General features: G+C 38.9%; 1 protein-coding gene across 1 annotated transcript; it reads right to left on the reverse strand.

Moving 5' to 3' along the window:
• Positions 1-1,540: 1,540 nt before the first annotated feature.
• Positions 1,541-19,114, reverse strand: CCNC (cyclin C). Its single transcript, XM_062488696.1, has 12 exons — positions 19,009-19,114; positions 18,019-18,125; positions 14,449-14,533; positions 14,134-14,203; positions 12,663-12,714; positions 9,971-10,026; positions 8,654-8,689; positions 7,153-7,244; positions 6,356-6,423; positions 5,996-6,075; positions 3,913-4,031; positions 1,541-3,258 (listed from the first exon to the last, which is right to left on the reverse strand). Exons 1-12 carry the CDS (start codon positions 19,038-19,040, stop codon positions 3,204-3,206), a joined length of 852 nt encoding a protein of 283 aa, XP_062344680.1. The 5' UTR covers positions 19,041-19,114; the 3' UTR covers positions 1,541-3,203.
• Between the last annotated feature and the right edge of the window lie 1,907 nt (positions 19,115-21,021).

Below are 21,021 nucleotides of genomic sequence, written 5' to 3' on the forward strand. Positions count from 1 at the left end.
TACCCGTGTTGGTTATTTTGTTAAGAATAGTCAAACTGCAGATATTCTAGTATTGAGGGGTCAAGGGGACAACAGAAACCCTGCTGGCTGTGTTGTGCCAGGCCTCACCAGGACTGGCGATGCCTTTTAAATATCATTAAAGTCAGACTCTATAGAGAATTTCAGAGTCAGTGAAAATATTTAGTTATAAATGTATAATTTATCATGCTTAGCTGTATTTATCAAGCCACCAAACTTCAGCATGCAAATGAACAAAGCATGGCAATCTACCAAACTAAGTCAGTACTTACTCCTGAGCAGCCAATGCTACCTTTTGTAGCTACATTAACGTTTGTTTGGCACACCTAAAACTACATAACCACAAAAATAAACAAGTTATTCTGTGTTACACCAAGATATACCTGGCCCATTATTTCCTGTTTGGCAGCAACTGGTAATAAACATCTGAAGAAGAGCATAAAACAGGATTAGTATGTAGTGATACAATTTCCAGGTTGCTCTCATTTACAACTCTGAGTGCTTCAGGCTTTGCATGTCTTTCAACAGAAACTTCATTCAGACAACAGTGGTGAGAACTCTTTCCTTTTGTTGCTTCCCAACTTGCCATGTATTCTTTTCATCAGCTGCTCTGTCTTCTGTCAGAAGTGAGGAGTTGTCACCTATCAGTCTTCACACCACCCATGATTTTTCTAGACCTCTGTCTTTTCTGAACTGAGGAGTTCTGGGTTGGTTTTTTTAATAACTGGAAAATTACTGTATACCTCTTTTTTATTTTCCTTTTTCATTAATCATGGTAGTTTTTTGCAAGATGTTTCTCAAACTATTTGTAGTTTGTCAGATTAGATGATCCTTTCTAGTTTGCTTGCCAAATGATGGGGTTTAAGTTAAATAACTTGTCTGATCCAGTTTGTTTCCCTTCGGATTTTTTCTTAAGTCTTTTAGGCATAGATGGTTTGTGTTTGCTTTGACACTTTTGCCATATAATCTGTGAAGACCTTAAGCTTCCTCTCTTTCAATGAGATACCACATTTTTATTCACCCCTCCTCTGAAGTGAAGCACAAGAAAGGCGATTTTATTTCTGCCTGCTTAGTAGCAAAACTGTTGAATTCACAGCATGTTCCATAACCTGTTGTTCAAAATTGCGTCTTTTTTAAATCTGTCTTCACTGAATCCAGCTCTTTTGACTGCACTTTATTGTCTTTCACTGTTTTTACTGGAATCAAAACTGGTAAAATTAGCCTCATCCTCTCAGTAGAGAAATGCCTTAAGAAACTTCTAGGTACCGTCATGAAGTGTCTGACATTTTACCTCTGAGATTTAGGCCCCTTTGTGCTTTAGGTGTGAAGTAAAGTCTGCCAAGACTCTTTAGCAGCAAGAAAAAATTAATCACTCTAGCCAGAATTCTTCATTAAATGCCCAATTCCAAAACATGAACTTTCTTGGCAGATTACATGGTACATGTGAGAAGACTGATGCTTACCTAAAGAACAGTTAAGAACTCCACACAACAGAGGTCAAGTTGCTTTGATTTATTTCTATTCCCCAAGTCCACGTTACAAATAGCACAGTTTAGACTTCAAGAAATGAAAGCAAAATAGCCAAATTCCACTTCATCAATCAAGTGTCTATAAAAGGTATGGATCAAATGGCAACCAAGTAGCAAAGACCAAAATGTGTATTTTTTTCCACCTCATCAAAGTGTTTGGGGCTGGTTCACATAATGGTTTATGGAAATAACCTGAACAAAAATAAATGCTAGTAGCCTAATGGGCTACATACAAAAACTCTTCAGTTTTATTTCACTGAACAATTACAAAGACAGGTATTTGCAAAAACAGGTAGGGGTTTTTTAAGGGGCCAGTTTTTTAAAGCAAAGCACATCACAGAGCACATGTTTTCAACAATCTCCCTCCAGTATTTCAGAGCAGTGAAATGTGTTGTTTCAGGAAAACAACAACAACAAAAAAGAGAACAATGTTACTAAACTTTATCATTCAACTTCTATTCTTGGGCAAGTTGGCATTAGCATTCAAAATAAAGTTGTACAGAACTTAATTAGAAACAAAGTTATCTAAAAAAAAATCAAGAAATCAATTAAGGCCAATTCCTGTCTTCAGTGGGATATCTGCCTGAGTAAGGAATGCAGGATATGGCCTTCTGTTTGAAGAAATCTCATTTTCTCCAGCACAAAGGTAACCAAGGAATCCCATTTCAGTTATTCTAGAGTTGTTCCTAACATCCCAATTAAAATTAGCCAGTATGAAGCTCACCAAACACTTGATGCTCTTAAATAAACTCTCTAATGAACCACACAAATTCACACTAACAGTGAAGGCAGACTAACAGTGTATATTTTTTCTACAAAAAAAAAATCCACCATAAAATATAGCAATAATATCCAGATTTGTACTTGATTGTGAAATATTCCGACTGTACCATACACAGTACATTTATCTGAAAAAAGAAATAATAGTATGTTGGGTTGTCCTAATTCCTAACACTTGAAATGTTTCAGAAAACTGCAGAATCACTATACATATTGCACTTCTCTGGTAAGCTGGGCTACTATGTATCATGGCAAAAACAACCAAGTAGATCTACTGAGGAACAGAACTTTTTAAACGCAAAAATAGAAACTGACTTTTTTTTTCCTGCAGCTTTCATTAAAACTGTAACAATATTCTTTACAGGCTCTTCTAGGCATTTGTTTCTGAAGGAGCATGTGTTACTTGTTACAGAATCTGTATTTATTTTTTAAAATCAACAAATGGAAGGTAATGGATAGATTCAACAGAGAGTACACTATCTTCCTTCAGTCACAAACAAAATGAAGACAACACAAGTCATTAATACAGTTACACTTAGGCCTTGGATTACTGTCACTCTAAAAATAGTTCACTTCAACACAAATAAAACCAATAATGAACTATTTGTTTTGAGTGAAAAAATGTTAATCTTTTGCATCTTGGTTTGAAGTTTGATTCCTTACACTGAAAAATCTTAGCACATTTGCTCCAGCGTCAGAGAAAATGATGTAGTTTTAGAGAAAAAGCTTTCAAAATGCTTGACACAAACAAGCTATTTATTCTTTGAGTTCTTTGTCAGAGATGTTACTAAAACCTTCTGTCCATTTCATGAACACAGGAAATATCCTAGGATGTCTTGAGTCAAAGTGGTCCATAAAGAAATTCTTTGGAATGCCTTAAGACTGGCTATAACTAGAGTTCTGGCTACCATTTGGACCCTGTTCTCCTTCACTGTTGAAGAAAACAAAAACATGTCTCTTCAATAACAAGCATCACATTACATTTTTATCCATTTTTTAAATTAAAAAATACAGTATTCTGAAAGCAATAAAAACCTTTTGAAAGAAAATATTTCAACATATACATAAACAGGTCAAAATATTCTGCTCAGTTTCATAAAATAATGCAAAGGTTATTCTCAGCATGCATAAATAACTTCACCATATTTATGTGAATAATAATTTCAGTATATGGCCATGAAGCTGCCTACTGAATATACTTCTGAAGTCAACATTGTGAAGCTCACATTACATAAGCATGTTCAGAGGAATTTGCATGTGCAGATTCCCAGCAGTGATATTTAATCACAGTAATTAAATACATCAAGCAGGCCCAGTTCCATTGAATCTGGCCCAGCCAGGGAGCCTCACACTGGGTCTCCTTATATTTGCTGAGCTGTATCGATCACATTATAACCACATTAACACTCTACATAAGATAATGAATGTTATGCTTCCCACTAGGTCCCAAACAATCAGGCTGGTTTTGTATCAGAAACATCTGCACTATAAAAACATGCACTATACCTTGAATTAAACATTTACACAGTCTTAAGATCATAGCCTAGTTTATTCAAAGGAAAAGTGCAACGAGGAAGTACCATACCTGTTTGGAGGTGGTTTTGGTTTAGGCATTTTACTAAGAATAGTAGCCATCTCTTTCCTCTCATCAAAATTCTTCCACTGCTCATACAGCTTCAGAATAACCCTGATTATTTCTAAAATCTGCATTAGAAAGAAAAGAGATCCTAAGGTCAGACATGATAGTGATTTTATCTTTGTCATAGCCCATTTAAGTGTGCAATGAACTAAAAAGATCCCAAACTGGAACTAAACAACACAATTTTCATATTATAAACAGAACTGTCTCACAATTAATCTGGTCATATAAAAGCATTTATTTAGTTGGGTTGGTTTTTTTTGTTTGCTTTTTGTTTGTTTGTTTTTGTTTTGGTTTGTTTTTTTTTTTTTTAATTGTGAATTGAAGCCTGAACAAAATACTTTCCCTTTCAACTGTATTTACTGTTTCTCTTCCGGTGCAAACTAAATACCTTTTTTTTTTAATTTATTTATTTGCAACTACTGTCACAGCTTATAACTAAGTTTCTGGGAAAATACAGAATTAGACAGCATGACTGCAGCTATATGACCATGCATCATCAATAAAGTAATAGATGATTATCAATGTTCTATATATATTAGGGGCACAGTGTGGGAAAATAAAAGCCCCAAACCACAGAGCATTCATCTGAACCTTTTTCTTCCAAGATACAAAGCCAAGGAGTTTTTAAATACTTCTTGTATTCTTATATACATCTAGTAAGAATTGTTGACACTTCATATTCTGCTTCTGGAAGCATAAGCATTCCATACCAGTTTGGAAACCTTCTATCTACCTTAATTTCCTATTAAACTTCTAGTGCAATACTCTATATAAAAGCTGGAGAATGTTTCATTCATAATATGTTTCATCATTCTCTAAATTCATAAAGTAGATTTCTTTCTTCTTTTTAATACATGATCTTTGATTAAGTGTTAGAGCAATATATTTTATCCTTGAAATGGAAGTCATAGCTGGTGAAGAAGTCCATGGTGTTCATGTGAAAAAATCAAGCTTAGGCTTTATCACTGACATGAGAACCAACACCAATAAACATTCAAAGATACTCAGTATCGAGCTTATGGGAATTTTATCTATTAAATATAGGTTGGTTCTCCTTTGCTGCCAGTTTATTATCACCCTGTCTTTAAATGTATGACAGCATAATTCACAGAGCTCTCAATGCAGCACAGCATCCACATTGTATTTAAATTTCAAAACAAATCCTGGAATACAAACATAATGCCATAGCATCACTGGGATAAAGGGCAATACCAAGGTACAAATGGTACATCTCAATCATAACAGGCTATTTAATTCCAGACACTCAGTTTCAAAAAAAGACTGAAAAAATACATGCTAAGTGAAAGAGTGTGATAAGGAATATGAGTTCTACTTCAATTTGCTTGCTGGAGCTAAGTAAAGATTAAAGAAACCAACCTAAAACATAAAAGAAACTAGTGAGGATGAAGAACACTGTTAGTATAAGCAAAACTGCGCCCTGAAACCTACTAAATTAATAAAGGGGATTATTTGACACAGAATTTGCATTAGCAGGGAACTCAACTGAATGATCTTGGTGTCTCCCTGTTTAGCACTGACTGACATCACAGTGCTGGGCATCCTGAAACTGTCAAAAATATTCTACTCTATGCTATATTCTGCACATGTATAGGGAGAAAATGAGACTGGTGTGATGGCACGATGCTGAAAAGTGAATCGGAAAATCACATGCACTTGAACTTAAAAGTCAAACTTGTGCTGATAATCTTGTGTGATGGATAGACTGGGAATTCATTTTCTGGCAAACGATGTAAAAGATACTGGCTTTATATTTCTGTCTGGAAAATGGCAATACCAGCAATGCTCTTCTGTTAGGCAATGGTTTTGTCTTGATTTTCAGAGCAGGGTGATAACCAAATAACCTGACATTGTCGCCCTTCCAAAGAGATCTGCCTAACTGTAACAGCATCTAAAAAGATCACTGAATTTTAAGTTCAAATCAGTACTGCGGATGTGTAAGACAACCATTGACTACCATTTCTGGTCAGTCTATAACAAGTGGTGGGAATAAAAAAAACAAGAGTACCTTTTCCATATCAACAGACAGCTCAGCAAACCATTGCCTTGCATCCTTCTGCTGGACAACACAGGCCACGTGTAGGCAAGCTGCAAAGATCAGGTGACATGGACACTGAACAAAGATACACTCCTAATACAGTTAGAAACATTCTTTTTTTTATAAATCCTATACAGTTCAACAGAGAAAACTCGGGATTAATTATCTGACTTTTCTTTAAGGCTTTTTAAGTTGCAAGGCTACAGTGTCAGTGCTGTATGAAACACAACTTGAAACACCTTATGAGGGTACTCCAAGGAATGCTTGTGATGGGACAGTGCACAGAATACATCCAGTTAAACATGACAGGATAAATTACTTGTTACTTACCTAGAGCTATCATGAAAGGAGGGTACAGCAGACAAAGATCAGTTCTATATGTGTCATTCACTATCCTCCTGTGCAAAAAAGAACTTGTAAGTATCTTCCTATTCACCTTTAGACTATATTCCTTCAAAAACTGCTGTTGGTTTACAAATATTTTGTCAGTTTTCTAGATGGTCAAGGCAATAAGGCTGCAGGGCAAAACATCAAGGAGAGAGATCTTTCTCTTGTAAAAATCTCTTAACTTCTTTTTATTCCTTGTAGTCACAGCAGAAGTTTACTTGGAAACATTCTTTTAGTACATAAATGTCTTTCTGAAGTGGACGTGTATGTATACCATTGAATAATTATCTGTTTCACAAATAAGTAAGGGCTAGCATAAAAGTAGTACTTCTAATGTCTTTCTGTATTTGAAACAGTTGAAGAATAAGAGTTCTGCTAACACAGCTAAAAAAGCCTATATATTACTTCTACCTCCTGTGACATGCTACAACAAAAAGACAATGCTGACAGAAAGAAATTTCCTCTACTCATAGCCATCATTCAGTAATGTTACAACTGTGCTATTAGAGTTAGTTTACAACATACAAATTAGACCACTGCAAAGTAAAATCATTACAGGGTTAAAGACAGAATAAGCTAAGTCAGGGACATATACCTGCATAGGTTAACTAGGGCACCCTTTGTATTCAAATATGGTTAAGCCTGCTTGGTTCAGCAAAAGCTTAACCACCTTTGAAGCATAACTATTAAACACTTGCTTTCTTCATGAAAGGAGAAACTACTTCCATTGTCTTCATTACCATGCAAGAGGTAGCAGCATGTCTTCTTGGCCCATATCTTGCACATATTGGAGCAAAGGTCTATAAGGATGATATACTATCAAACAGCAGTCCTAGGAAAAATGTCATCAAGACAGAAGTTAGATTCCAGTGCAGAGCATGTTGTCAGTTTGTATTAAAACATTTGGTTTACAAGTCAATTACTGATTTTTTTTAACTAGCATTCTAACACCTAGCCCTGCTCTAATGAGGGCAGTGCTCTCTCTAGAATACCATTACACAGCACAGTTGCCAGTCTGTCAATGTCCTTCCCCTAAGAGACACAGAAAGTCACATCTGCAGCACACTGAAACCTCATTTGCTTACAAACCCGTAATTCCCACTTGGAAATACAAAACGCTGCCAGAAAACAGTCTGCTACTAAATACCATACATGCAGAGCATGCCAAAATAACTGATGCTGGTTTGGAAAGAAAGAAAAGAAAAATTCCACTGCTCTCAAATACCCTCATTTCAGGTCCAGGTAAACAAGAAGGAATAATCCTCTTGCTAAAAGCAGCCAACTCTGTGGATACTGCAGGAAAAGCTGCATTAAGTTACATGTGCTGAACACTTAAGTGAAACACTGTTACTGTACATGCTATATATTACATAGCATACTGGAAAAAAAAGTGAATCCCCAAAACATAACTTCTTGCAAATGCAATTGCTTGTGCTAAAACTCCTGTATACAAAACTCGAGAGTTACTGCCATGTATAGCAGAGGTATCAAGGACTAAATCTAAACAGGAATCTAAAAACAACTGTATTAAAACAATTTGTAGGTACCAACAAAAATTTTGATCTGATCCCCTCTGTGTTCAGTTCCCAAAACATACTCTCTCATCTGCCGTCTAACTCACTAAGCTGCTCCCTAGTTTCTCTCTCCTTCTCTCTGCACTTAAGCAAAACTACTATAGTACAGTAGTACTAGAATTCAGTGCTTAACGCATCCAAGTCCAAGCCATGTGCAGAAACTAGGCACCACTTTACCCAAGCCCCCTAAGAAGCCTGAGTTGCCTCCTTTCAGCTACCTGAGCAAACATAGCAATGGGATAAATACTCTTTTAAAAATCAGGTGTGGTTCCTTTCTTTGAAAGGGTACGAAGAAAATGTCCCACTGTGCTCCTTTCATCCAACAGCCTAATAGTTACAGCACCATCTCAGAAAATGGGAGGTCTGAATTAGGTTTCTTCCTTATAGGATTCAAACACACATCTCACTTCCTAGAAGATCATTCTGATTATTAGGTTGTTCTCGACTAGCCTAAATGGGATAGTACCCACACCTTCTGCTACAACACGTATGTGTAGCCCCAGATTCTTCCAGGCAAGAACAAGAGGGCATAGAAAAGAATACAACTCTTCATGGTCATGACTGGCCATTCCATCCAGGGAAAAAAGGACACTGACATCCCAGTCTCTGCATTGAGTTAGATGCAGTTACCTCTCTCACAAGAACAGAAGCAGAAGAACAAACCTACCATTAATTCTAAGAGATAGAATTCACATTCTAGTATCTGTAAAGAAGCAAAATCACAGTTAATAAGCAGCAGCATGTTTCAGGCAGCAGAAAGAATTAAATGACACACAGTTTAACATCAGAAATGCACAGGAATTCTCAACAACTATTTCCAACAGTCCTAAATGCAGTTTACCTGAAACTACAAAATCAAGCCAAAATAAACCTATTATTGGTTATTGCCTTATCACTATTTTAACTTAACTCCAGTCATAATAACAATGAACTTAAATATTTTGCATCAAGTTTGCTATGAATGACTGCTTCATTGGCAGCACTTGTCTGATTTGTTTCAACACCTGGTAGCAGCAGATTGTTCCCAGTGCATAAAAACTTCACAGCAATAGAGAAGTTCGTCTGTAGAATCAGTGTTTTCATCAGCCCACTAACTTGTCAAATAGCCTTTCAAGATATTTTCAGATTTAATTTTACATTAAATATTCTGTCCAATTGCAGCAGTTAAATCAGCTTTCTCTCTCAACAGAGAAGGTGATGTATTGGTGACAACAAGGAAAAGACTGGACTACTTTGGCTATACGAAACCAGTACTCCAAAATGTCCTTCCATTTGCCTTTATCTGTAAAATAGCACTGCAGTTTTATTATAAGGTCGTGGGTATTTTATATTTTAATGTATCATTTGGCTTTCTAGATTGGGTGAAAAGCAACAAAAAAGTAGTATTTGTTACAGCCAATCTAAACCTATTTAGATGTTTAGCTTTCAAAATTTCAAAATTCAAATTTCTACAGCACAGGTCAAAATTGGTTTTAAGAAAAACCATAAAACTTCTCAGTATTTTGACTAAGAATACCTTGAAAACCACTGGTAAATTTAAATTTTAAGTATTAATTAAAAACTACTTTTCAAGAGTCATTAAATTTTACAGCAAAAATAAAACTGCTTTCTGTAAGCCAACTGCTCCTGTGTGCAAGCCTGGAAGCATTCCAGGTTGCAAAGGCCATTTACTTTCCCTGGAGCAATGTACTTGTAACCAAGAATATTCAAAAAAAAACTAAATCTCTTTGCTCATCATGCTATAGAAAAACTACCATTTCAGTCACCCTATCACATCACTTGTCTTTCCTGTCAGCAATTTAAGGAAAGGAGGTTACACAACATTTTTATTATTTTTAAACTTTCCCAATATTCCATACAAAACCAATCACAAACAACCCTAACATATGAGAATGAAAATATTTATTTCTTAGAATTTAAAAGAAAGATTTTCCTGCTAACAATTATTAATTTGATCAAATTCTATTTCAAATAGAATACTTACATGGTTCATCCTATAAGGAAACTCCTTTGGAAAGGCATATGAAAACCTAGTTTTCACTACAGTGAACAGAAAAAAGTATGTTAAAAATAATGTAATTAATACTTTTACTTCTTTCCCTTTCTATTAATTCATCTGTATATAGTCCTTCAAATCCGTCTGGCAGCACAACTTTCAGTTTATGGCTTTCTGTACAAATGGTTTGTATTTCAAAGAGAAGAGACAAGTTACAAGATTTAAGATTCTGAAAAGGAGAGAGAAATACACCTGAAACCCAGATTTGCACAGATCATCAGCCAGACATTCGACTGCTGCTTTGGACACTATTAAGTCTTCTGGTTAACCACCAACTAGCTCAGGGATACCTAACTTCCCATAAGTTATTCACAGAGCTCTCCAGCTACTGACATTCAGGATCACAGTTCCAAGACTAAATCCAAATTAAATTTTCATGTGGGATTTTTTACATAGGTCTGATCCTTCAGCATGGAAGATTTTAAAAGAAATAATGAAGTCTAAGAAAAGCAAGCCCAAGGGCAGGGTAAGGGAGCTCAACCAGACTTCCTGCAGGCCTGTAATGTAATGATGATCTCCAATTGAGATATTTAATTAATCTTTGTGTATTTTACAAAGAGAATGAGTACAGTTAGTGCACTGGTAAGGAGCATGTTAATATGCAAAAACAGAGTGATTTTATGTTAGAATGCTTAACAAAGAAAAACAAGAACACTTGAAGATGTGGATTTGAGACCTGTACAAGTAAAACATTTTAAAATCTATTTTAAGTCCTTGTCCTCTAAGGAAAATGGGCAACATTTAACATCCTGGAAGTGGACAATATTCCTTATATTAATGATAGACAGTGTGTTATTAAATTATACTATCGATATTACTTCCAGAAAATCAGTATGACATTCATTTCAAAGAAAAGACAGCATTAGTCCTCTGGACCAAAGAATTCACCATTTAGACCTATGGAGAACTTCATTAGAAAAATTGTTGTAGGACACCAAGACAGGGCTACTGGTCAAAAATTTTAATTATTTCAAGAAAGAGAAGAATTAACAGAAGAGTTTCTCAAGATGTATGCAAACTGAAGAGGTACGTGGTAAAAAAATAAAAACAATATGAGAAAGAAGACAGGGAGAAAAAACATTTTGCCCACAAAGCAAGCTGTTGATACAACCACTACATGGAGCTGTCATTTTAGCGAGATGTGCTAACAGAAGAAAAACCTTTTGAAGAAAAGGAAAAACCTTTTCAACAACCAGGCTAAGATTATCTTCCTTACAAAGGAAGCAAATGTTATTAACTTTGTAAGTTAGAATAAGTTACAATAACATTCATAACTACCTACCTAAAAGCAAGCAAACCTCTTAAACCAGCCACTATCACATTAGTCACCCCTTTTGTTAGTTTGTTTTTCATTTTCTTGTCTTGCCTCAACTTTTCTTGCCTTTGGTATTAAGACCTCCCAAAAACTACCGTGTGCTGCTGAAGCAATTCTGGTAAAGGAAAACCAGGTAGAATAAAGGAAGAAATGTTTGGAGAAAGCCGGGTGCATTTTGCCTCCACTTCCATGAAATGCACAGTACTTATCAGGGCTGACAGGACTTCTAGTTCTGAAGGCAGAAGAGCTGTGGGGGAAATCTTCTATAGGATCCTGAGACTGGGATTTTAAGAAACAGCATAGCTAAGAACTAGATGTCCAAGTAAAATCAGCTACTGCGTATTTACCAAAACCCATCGAACCTTCTCACTGATGCATCAAAACTTCCACACAGTGATGCTTCTGATGTAAAAATATCAACTCTCAATGCTAATTCCAGTACTGGTCTTGGTCATGCTGGCATCAAAGATGTGTTTCAATTCCTGGTGGCAAAACTGTCACACGGCCAGCCCCATGGACTGATACACTCTATGCATCTGCAGGCTACAGATGCAGCCAGTCACCTGTTCCCTCAATGGCTATGAGGGATTTTGAAAGCGCTGACCTATATTTGGAAGAGCACAGCCAGGAATTGCCCATTGAGAGCAGCTGGACCTTCTGGGTCAGATAATAGCATCCAACTAAGGAAGACATCACATTAAGGGTTTGATGATGAGATGAATGTTACATGAACTGGGAAATACAAAACAAGTGGGAAAGATAGAGAATTAAGTAACTACAGTGTAATTTTATTGAACTTATTGTGAACAGTAAGTTATAAAGTGTAATTTTAGAAATAAGTATCAGGTGCGAAGACTGATTTTATGTGGGGAAAACAGAGTAAAAAATTGTTGAAGGTATACAGGCTACCAAAAATTCTTAAAACAAGTACTTCCACAGAGCCATACCTTTTACTAAACAGACAAATACATAAATTTCCAATTCTATCTTTGAGCAGTTCAGAATTCAATTTAATACTCGAGGCTGTTTATAAATTTCAAATAGTTTTGTTTTATTTTATTACTTTGTTTTCACTTGTGCCTGGCATAAGTTCCAACCACAATCAACCAAAACTAATATAGAAAGCACCCTTCTGTCTCTGTATTTGGAAACAGGAGCTATTTATTCTAAATTGTTTTAACTGGTTCATATAGTCCTCCATGATTTGATAAAAAGCTACATTTTTAAAAAAAAAAAGCAAAGAAAGCAACTGATCTCCCTACAGAGATACCTAACTAGAGTGCAATGAAAATTACTAATACTTACATACAGAAGTAGCAGCAGAAATCAACCTTGTATTTGAAACAACACCAAATTCCTGAAGAAAAAGAATGGTAAATGAGGTGAACCACCTGAAACACCATACACTCACACTGTTATCATATTAAAATAATGGCTTCTTAATAAACTGGGCTTCTTTTTTGCAATATTATAATATTTGGTTCTTTCCCCCACCCCTTTTTTTTTTCCTTAAGGTGAACAGAGTTAAACTCTTAGGTAAAGAGTTACAGTTTCTTGGTGGTTTGCAAGGAACAGCAAATATTTACGAAAGGTACTAAAGTCACAAAAGCTAAGCTGGCTAACATTCTTTATATAAAATAGACAAGAGGGCTTCAAGATGGTTATTTTTTCTTTATCCCATTTTGAGAGAAAACTGTCTTTAGAAACCTGCCATTTACTACCTTTTTTAGTTACGTTTTCATAAAATCTTAGCTCCTGTGCTGAGACAGTCAGCAAGCTGAAATTTTTCTGCAGACAGTGTTCTTTCAGAGAAGTTCATAGCTTAATCAATAGTACTGCCCCCTAAAACTGCAGGAGCTTTAGGAAGGCTACACAGACTTCTAATTTAAGGTACATCTATGTATAAACACTATATCTGTGCCTGCTTAAAGGCTTATTTAACAGGTTGATAATAAAGCACTCTCTCCAACACTCTCTCTCTTTTCCTTGATGTCGTCCAAACACTGAAAAGTGTCACAGTATTTCTACAGACAACAAAATCACATTTCACCACTAGTTTAGTAGGAGTGTTTCTACCATCCATTAAGTATTTGAGTTCCTTCTGTAAAAATTCCTTAGTGCTGACATATCATAAATTGGCCAATTTGACTTTTTTTCCATTATACAGACACTTCTCAAACAGCTGTAAAACTTGCTGCATAACAGAGGACTAACAGCAGCACCCAGCAGATGCTAACTCTTGGCCACATTCACAGGGGAGTACCAATGGTGGAGGCATGGAGCCCTGTCACCACAATCCCTAAGGGGTCAGTTTCTTATGATAATTTCCCAAGGACAGCACATGAGCTACAACATACTTTTAATTCAAGTAATGAAAGTGTGGTAAACTCTGAGGATCCCTTGCTATATGAAATAGAACAAGATAATTAGGGAAAAAATTCCAATTACGTTTTAAAGTTTGAGTAAATATAAATAAGGAGAAACACACCAGAAAGGAGACGCTACTTAAGATATATACAATTTAAGATACAGTGTATGTAAATATGTAAATAGCCTTTTTTTTTCCATTTTCAGAGGCACTTCAGTGTTAGTAACTCAGACTAATTTTGAAGGCCTTCTCTGTCTCCTTTTCTTACATGCTACAGAAATCTATGCAAAAAAGAGAAGGTTTCAACCCCCAAAGCATGAAGAAAGACAAAAAATTTTAAAGTCCTAAACGTTTTCTTTCTCTCATACATCACATAATGTTACATTAAAAAATTGTAATACTTCATACCTCTACTTTGGATGCCAAAAACACACACGTAGGAGCCATTAATACTGGATCTATACTTTTTAGGGAATATCTGAAATGTTACAACAAAATTATAATATGTTGTTTCATACATGTAGAACGATTAATCTATCAAGAGCACCACACTTCCTTTTGAAAAAGCGAAGCTTAAGTTAACTTTATTAAAGCATAAAAGCTTTACACCATCCAGAAAACAAAAGTGGCACTGTTTTTAATACAGAACTGCATTTTTAAAGGGCTACCAAACTGTGCCTAGCAAATGTTTTATTCTTGTACCATCATAGTAAACAGTCCTACCTGGCATAGAATCTCTTGAAGTAGACTGTAGCAGTGGCAATAACTTGTTGTCTTAATTTAAGATGTTCACCTAAAGCCTGGATAACTTAAAAAAAAATGAACAAAAGCTTGAGTTGAGTTTTTTAAACAATTTGACACCAAATAGCAAAGGGTCTCAAAACACGGCTAGTGTTGGGGATTCTGAGGAGCAGCACCACAGTCTTCTCTCTCAGCTCAGTTGCTCTAGAGAGACAACACGCTGCTTAAACCTACAGACCTGCAGGTGAAGAACTGCTGCCTCCTGAAGCTTGGGGACACCTTCAAAAGGAAAAGGTACCTTGACTTCATTGTGTACAAACTGAGTATGACCTTTAAGAAGATGACAACACAAATCTCAGAAGGGTAAAGCTCAGGTATTCCATTTTAAAGCAAAAGAAATTCAGACACAGGAAATATAAACTCTCAGCTCTTCAGTGCCACACAAAATGGATGGTTTTTTTTCAAACAAGTAAAGCTGCCAACACAGCCACGGTCATTAAATTTGGCAGAGGCGGCAGGTGTTAAAAAAATGACATATTTAGTCTAGGGAGAGGGGGTGGGAGACCAGAGGATGCAGTCAGCTGCTCCATCACAGTGGTCCTCTGCCAGTTGGCCAAGAAACAACCCTGGTGTCATCTGTGCAGGTAGCTCTTGTTTGGCCTCCCAGGCAAAGGAAAGGTGCCAAGCAAATTAGATGCATCGAGCTGGGATTAAGAGCAGGGGTTTGATGTAAAGAATGGCACAGTGAAACATAAGGTTGTTACTTGTTATTTTTCCCATACTTCTTCGCCGCCATTATTCTGAGCACGGCTCGGCTGTGTGAAGACTCCCTCTTCTTTTTTCCTCCCTCATGAGAAATGTCAAAAACAGTATTTTAAAATACACTTAAGTAGATATTTTAATATGTACAGCAAGACCAAGACAGTGACCATTGGTGGGAAAAACAATTTTGTTGTCAGTCATCACTAAATTCTTAGTCTCTACTCAAACACACTCAAGTAGAGAGATTTTTACCCATGCTCTTACCACGTACCCCCTGCGAATAGCCAGGATATACATTTGTCACCCACTGGCAAGGCCAAAAGCAACACTAAATCCCTGTCTGTGTCATATCATTCCTTTTCTAGAGAAGAATGCCAAATTTGGACTAGTTCGACAGTGACAGTAGGACAAGCAATAGTTCTGAATAGGGTGTCAAACCCAGTATGCAAGGTCTGTACAAATATTAAACATTCTATCAGCTTATCTGGGGAGGTTGGAAAGAATTTTTGTCTTTAATTTGACCATGGGGCTAAAAAGGCTGTACTTCTACTAGGGCATCAGAAAAATTCAAGTATTAGGCTAAACAGAATTCTCCAAATATGTTTCATACTCCCATGGGATTTTCAGGAATGGTTAAGCCATCTGCTGTCAGAGAAAAATCAAGGGTGGTTTAGAAGAAAAAAATGGACAAGAGCCTAGAGACTTAATGAAATGGAAGCTTGTATATTCTGGAGGAAAATCCACTGCTTGTAATTATTTTAATATTTGAAAAGAAACTATAAGATAATTTATTCCTGTATGTTTATAAAGTAAGTGGTTTCAGTGGTTTGGGTTTTCTAAATAAAGTTTTTTTTAAATCTGAGTATTTTGAGTAGCCGCTAACATAAACACTACTGTTTCTGCCCAAAACCAAAAAGGGAAAACAGCTAATACATTTCTCAACCAAAACCAGCAAGCATGGTGATCCAAACAGAGAAATCAACATCAGTTTCTTTTTTCAAACTACTTTAGAAGATCATCTTTTTCCTTCTGTTCACAGCTGCAGGGAGCCATACAATCACTTAGTGATCTACTGCACTTTTTTCCCAACAAGGAAGCAGCAGAAAATTGCCCCTCTCCATGCAGATTTTAGTTGCTTTAGGGAACAACCATCTCCTGGGCTGACACACACTGAATGTGACATGTTGTGGCCGGGTCTCATCTGCTCTCAGGTAGTGCAGATGGGAGACAAGGGACCCAAAGCAGGGTCTCTATTCAGAGGCAGGCGAAGACACAATGCATCAAGGGCTTGAACTCGGCAAGCTCTGCCTGAGCACAGAGCACCCCTGACTGTCCTGCCCTCTTTGCTAGAGAGGGGGACAAAACCCAGCACCACTCTCTCCTGCAGAGTAGGTTGTGTTCCTACAGGCACAGGGGAGGTGCTGGCAGAGCTACTCTCCAGCTGCCTCCAGTCACTCACCTACCTTCAGGGGAGGCATGGAGTGCCAAGGAAAAGGACCCTGGGAACCATAAACCAAAACTAACAAACTAGCTTGTTTACCTTGTAAAGCTTTGTTTACTAATGAAAAACAATGAAGCTAAACATTTAAAAAGCATATTTTACAGTTCAAATTAATACTCGTGAAAATTAGCATAGAAATACTGTTTTAGAAATATCTATAACCCTCCTTTTGTTTCTTCTTGTATTATGAAGTTATGACACTTCATTTTAACCTCAAGAAATTTCAGGAATGGATGAAATTACTTCATTGCTAGCTTGATTTCCTGATGCACTATAAGCAAGAACACAGAGGTATCCATAGTGATCATGTTTATAGCACATGCAATTGTTACAAAAATAACTAAGCCAAGACAGAAGCTGGGATAAGAATCTTTCACAGATATCATTCCAGCACTGACGTAAGATCTTCCAGTGGCTCTGTGAAAGTGACTTCACTTCTCTGTCTCAAGTCTGACCAGACAGCTGAAAAAAATAAGCATTCTGTACTTTGAAAGACTGCTGCAAATATATAAAGAGCTGCTTGCAAAAAAGTTACTAGTTAGCAACATCCTTTGCATAAGGAGATTTTTTAAAATATTGAACAATTGTACAGAGAAAATTTTAAGTGCCTTTGTAATCTGATATACGCAGGTGTGGTCATTCGTATGGATAGCTAAATGCTCTGCAAGACCAAGTAAATCTCAGACGACTTCACATACAAGTCCCAAATTCTTTGGGAAAACAGGCTGCCTGCCAACAGCTCTCAGAAACTTGTTGACAATTTGAGAGCCACCTGGTACTGGGAAATCAGTCGTAAGACAAAAACATGGGCTGTTTGCAGTTTTCAGATAATCTATATGAACACAAAGTACAAGTTTCCAAACTCTGCTGTTTAACAGGACAGCACAGATCACCTAAAATACTTTCACCACCCTAAGAACCCACCAAAAACCCAGGATGAGTACTAATGCTTGACATTGAGCCTTTAACACACTAGCTTAGCAGTTTCTGTTCACTTCTCCACCTTTTATGATTTGATAAGAACCTCTTGAAAATAAAATTTACTGTTTCATCCTCTCACAGGTTAAAATGTTATATATGCAGCTAATTAGCCTGCAAGGTCTCCTAGAATTGTGTTAGTACAACTAAAAGGTAATGCTGCTATTTATATTCCACGTCTTTGTTAAAACAGGCTGTGAAAGTACATGTAATACCACAATGAAATCATTACAACCTCCAAGCAATTCAAGCTTCCATTTAGACATGGCACACACTGCACAGATTTTATGGCAGAAATAAAAAAGTTTTACCATTAGTAAAAAATATCTGTAGCTTCCAATATTCTTCTTCAGTCAGAAATTTCAAGTCTTTCTGGCGTTCTTTCAATAGATCTTGTTTATCCAAAATCCATTGCAAGCTAAAGGAATGGAAAATAATTTCAGCAACTTTTTATCAACATTATACTGTCTCCTGTACAAACAGACTGTGAATTAAGGCTCAGGGATAAAGTGCTTGTGGCCTTTAACAAAGCCACAAACAATCTTCTCAAGCAACTGTTCAGAGTTTTCAAAAGTTAGACAACTGAAAAAAAACAACAAAAAAACAAAAACCAAACAACAAAATATGAACTACCAGGGGCTGAGATTACCTCTACCACTAACAAACTGAGCTGGCTGTACTGATCTTACTTAGACCCTGACGGTCACTAACAAGGTTTATGCTGCAGCCATTTCATTACGGGCCAGCATTCTAACCTTGACGCGTTCAGCATGAGGTGTTTCAGGGCAGAATCACAGAATCCATTAGGCTGGAAAAGACCTCGGAGATCATCGAGTACAACCCATGACCGAACGCCACCCCGTCAGCTACACCACGGCACAGAGTGCCACGTACAATCTTTCCTTAAACTCCTCCAGGGACGGTGACCCCACCGCCTCCCTGGGCAGTCCCTTCCTAATGACCAACCCAAGCTGAGCCCCGGCTGCCCCACCGCTGGGGACGAGCGTGTCAGGGACCCAAGCTCCCGCACTCCGCCGCCGGAGCCCGGGCCGGCGCGGGCACCGACACCGGGACGCGGCCCCTGTCCCGGAGCGCCCAAACGCTTCCCAAGCGGCGGCTGAGCGGGGCCGGCTCCCGCCAGGGTCCCGCGGCGAGCAGGCCCGGCCGCCCGCCCGGCGTTCCCTCGGCCGCCCCGGGCCTCCCTTCAGCGCCGTGCCCACGCCCGGCCCGGCAATGAATGGGCAGAGCGCGGCGGCAGCCTGCAGCAGCCGCGCCCCGCGCCCCGCAGCCGCGGCACCCACTAGTGAGAGCTCTGCCAGAAGTTCCCGGCCATGGGAAGGAGCGGAGCGGAGCGGGGAGGAGGCGCCCGGGCCCGCGATGCCCCGGCCCCGCCGCCACAGCGCCGCCGCCCCCGCGCCGGCAGCAGGAAGGAGGAGGCGGCCGCCGCCGCCGCCGGCCGGCAACACGCGGCACTGGGAACCGTTCCCCCGCGCGCGGGTTCCGCCCGCCCCGCCGGCCCCCGCAGCCCCGCTGGCTGGCACCGGGACACGGACCGGGAAGGGCCGGGAGGCGCCTTCCAAACCACCCAGGCTAGCCCTCGCCGTGTGCAGGGACACCTTCCGCTAGGTCGGGTTGTTTAGCGCACCGTCCAACACGGCCTTGAACACTGCCAGGGATGGGGCGGCCACGGCTGCTCTGGGCAGCCTCTGCCAGTGCCTCACCACCTTCACATGGGAAGAATTTCGTCTCTGTATCCAGTCCAAACCTGCCCTCTGTCAGTGTAAAACCGCTGCTTCTCCCAGTAAGGTCCCTATTGTAAGCAGCCAGGAAGATCCAGAGCTTACTTGTCTCGTGCTGTCTCCGCCTCACCTAAATTTCCCTTTAACTTGCCTGTTCCCAAGTTTTCACGGCTCAGCTTGCTCCGTGCCGGAATTTTTTCTCATTGGAGAGAGCCTCTAGAGTTATTTACTTAATAACTATAAATTTATGCGATAAACTGGAAGTACATGGGCCTGCTTTATTTCCGTGCTCTTTCCTGTGGTAGCTCTCAGCGTCCTAGTGGGATCTGAGTTGTATCAACAAATGTATTGAGATATATCAATGTCGTGCACTTGAAAACTTGGGAACAGGGAAGTTAAAGGGAAATTTAGGTTCTATTTAGGAACTATGAAGCAGAGAGGAAAGATGCACAGGGTAAAATGATGTCATGCTTTAGAAATGATACTCTCAAATGTCATGTTCACACTGAAACACACCTCCCCGTCCCCTTGTCCCTCCACTGTGGGTGGCTGGAGAGCAGAACTGGAGGCACAAAAGGTAAAGATCATGGACTGAGAGAAGAATAATTTACTGGAATTAGACAGCAATGAGATAAGAAATGAACAGTGACATCAACAGTACTAATGACAGAGCGTACAAGAAAACAAAAGTTGTCGCTCACCCTGTGGAAACCCCCATCAATACCCAATCGCTCCCTCTGCAGTGCTATCCCAGCCTGCACTGCAAGCCTTTTTCCTGCCCTGTCCCTGGAAAATGACATGAGGTGGCATAGAATAACCTGTAGGTCCTGGCCCTGGCCCCTCCTGGCTACAACAGAAATTAACCCAGCCCTGGCTGGAACCAAGATTGATGGAGAAAGTGATGTTTCTAAATGCCTTTGCTGGCAGAATGAGGAGACATTGTTGTGACATGCCAGAGAGGCACGAGGTTTTAGGTTTGAGGTTTGAGACCCCGTTTATACATAGGAATGTGGAGGAGGGAGGTAAAGAAAACATATTTTGCATATCCTTTACCTTTCCCTTCTCAGTGCAAGCAGATGCGATGGAAACTACAGGTTGGGTTTGTGGGGAGTCTGTGGAGGCTCTCTGACCTGACACCTTTCTCCAAAAAATATCCAGAGTTTGCAGGGTATGGGAAAAGGAACTTACTCTGCTGTGTCAATGTCACAAAGAAGTGGACCAAATTGCCAGCAAATGCCCTGGATCACAGCCACTGACAACCACATCACACACAGCATAGCACTGCACTAAGAAATCAGCAGAGAGAAATACAGGGGCTGCTGTATCGCAGAGAAGTGTGTCATCTCCTCACTGAACATACTAGAGCAACCAAAATAGCAGCAAACCTCATGCTTCTGGTTATCACATCAAGTGAGCATCTCTTTTTTTTTTTTTCCCCCACCATCTTTCTTTACCTGACCCCGGCCTTTTTCTTGCTCTGATTTACTACCTGTGTTTTTTTACCTCATGGTCATGATTTGGGCTTCTGCACGGTGAACAGCTGGATGAATGTGAGCCAGCCGTGTGCCCAGGTGG

This window comes from Cinclus cinclus, chromosome 3 (assembly GCF_963662255.1).
Source record: "Cinclus cinclus chromosome 3, bCinCin1.1, whole genome shotgun sequence".
NCBI classification, from domain to species: Eukaryota; Metazoa; Chordata; class Aves; order Passeriformes; family Cinclidae; genus Cinclus; species Cinclus cinclus.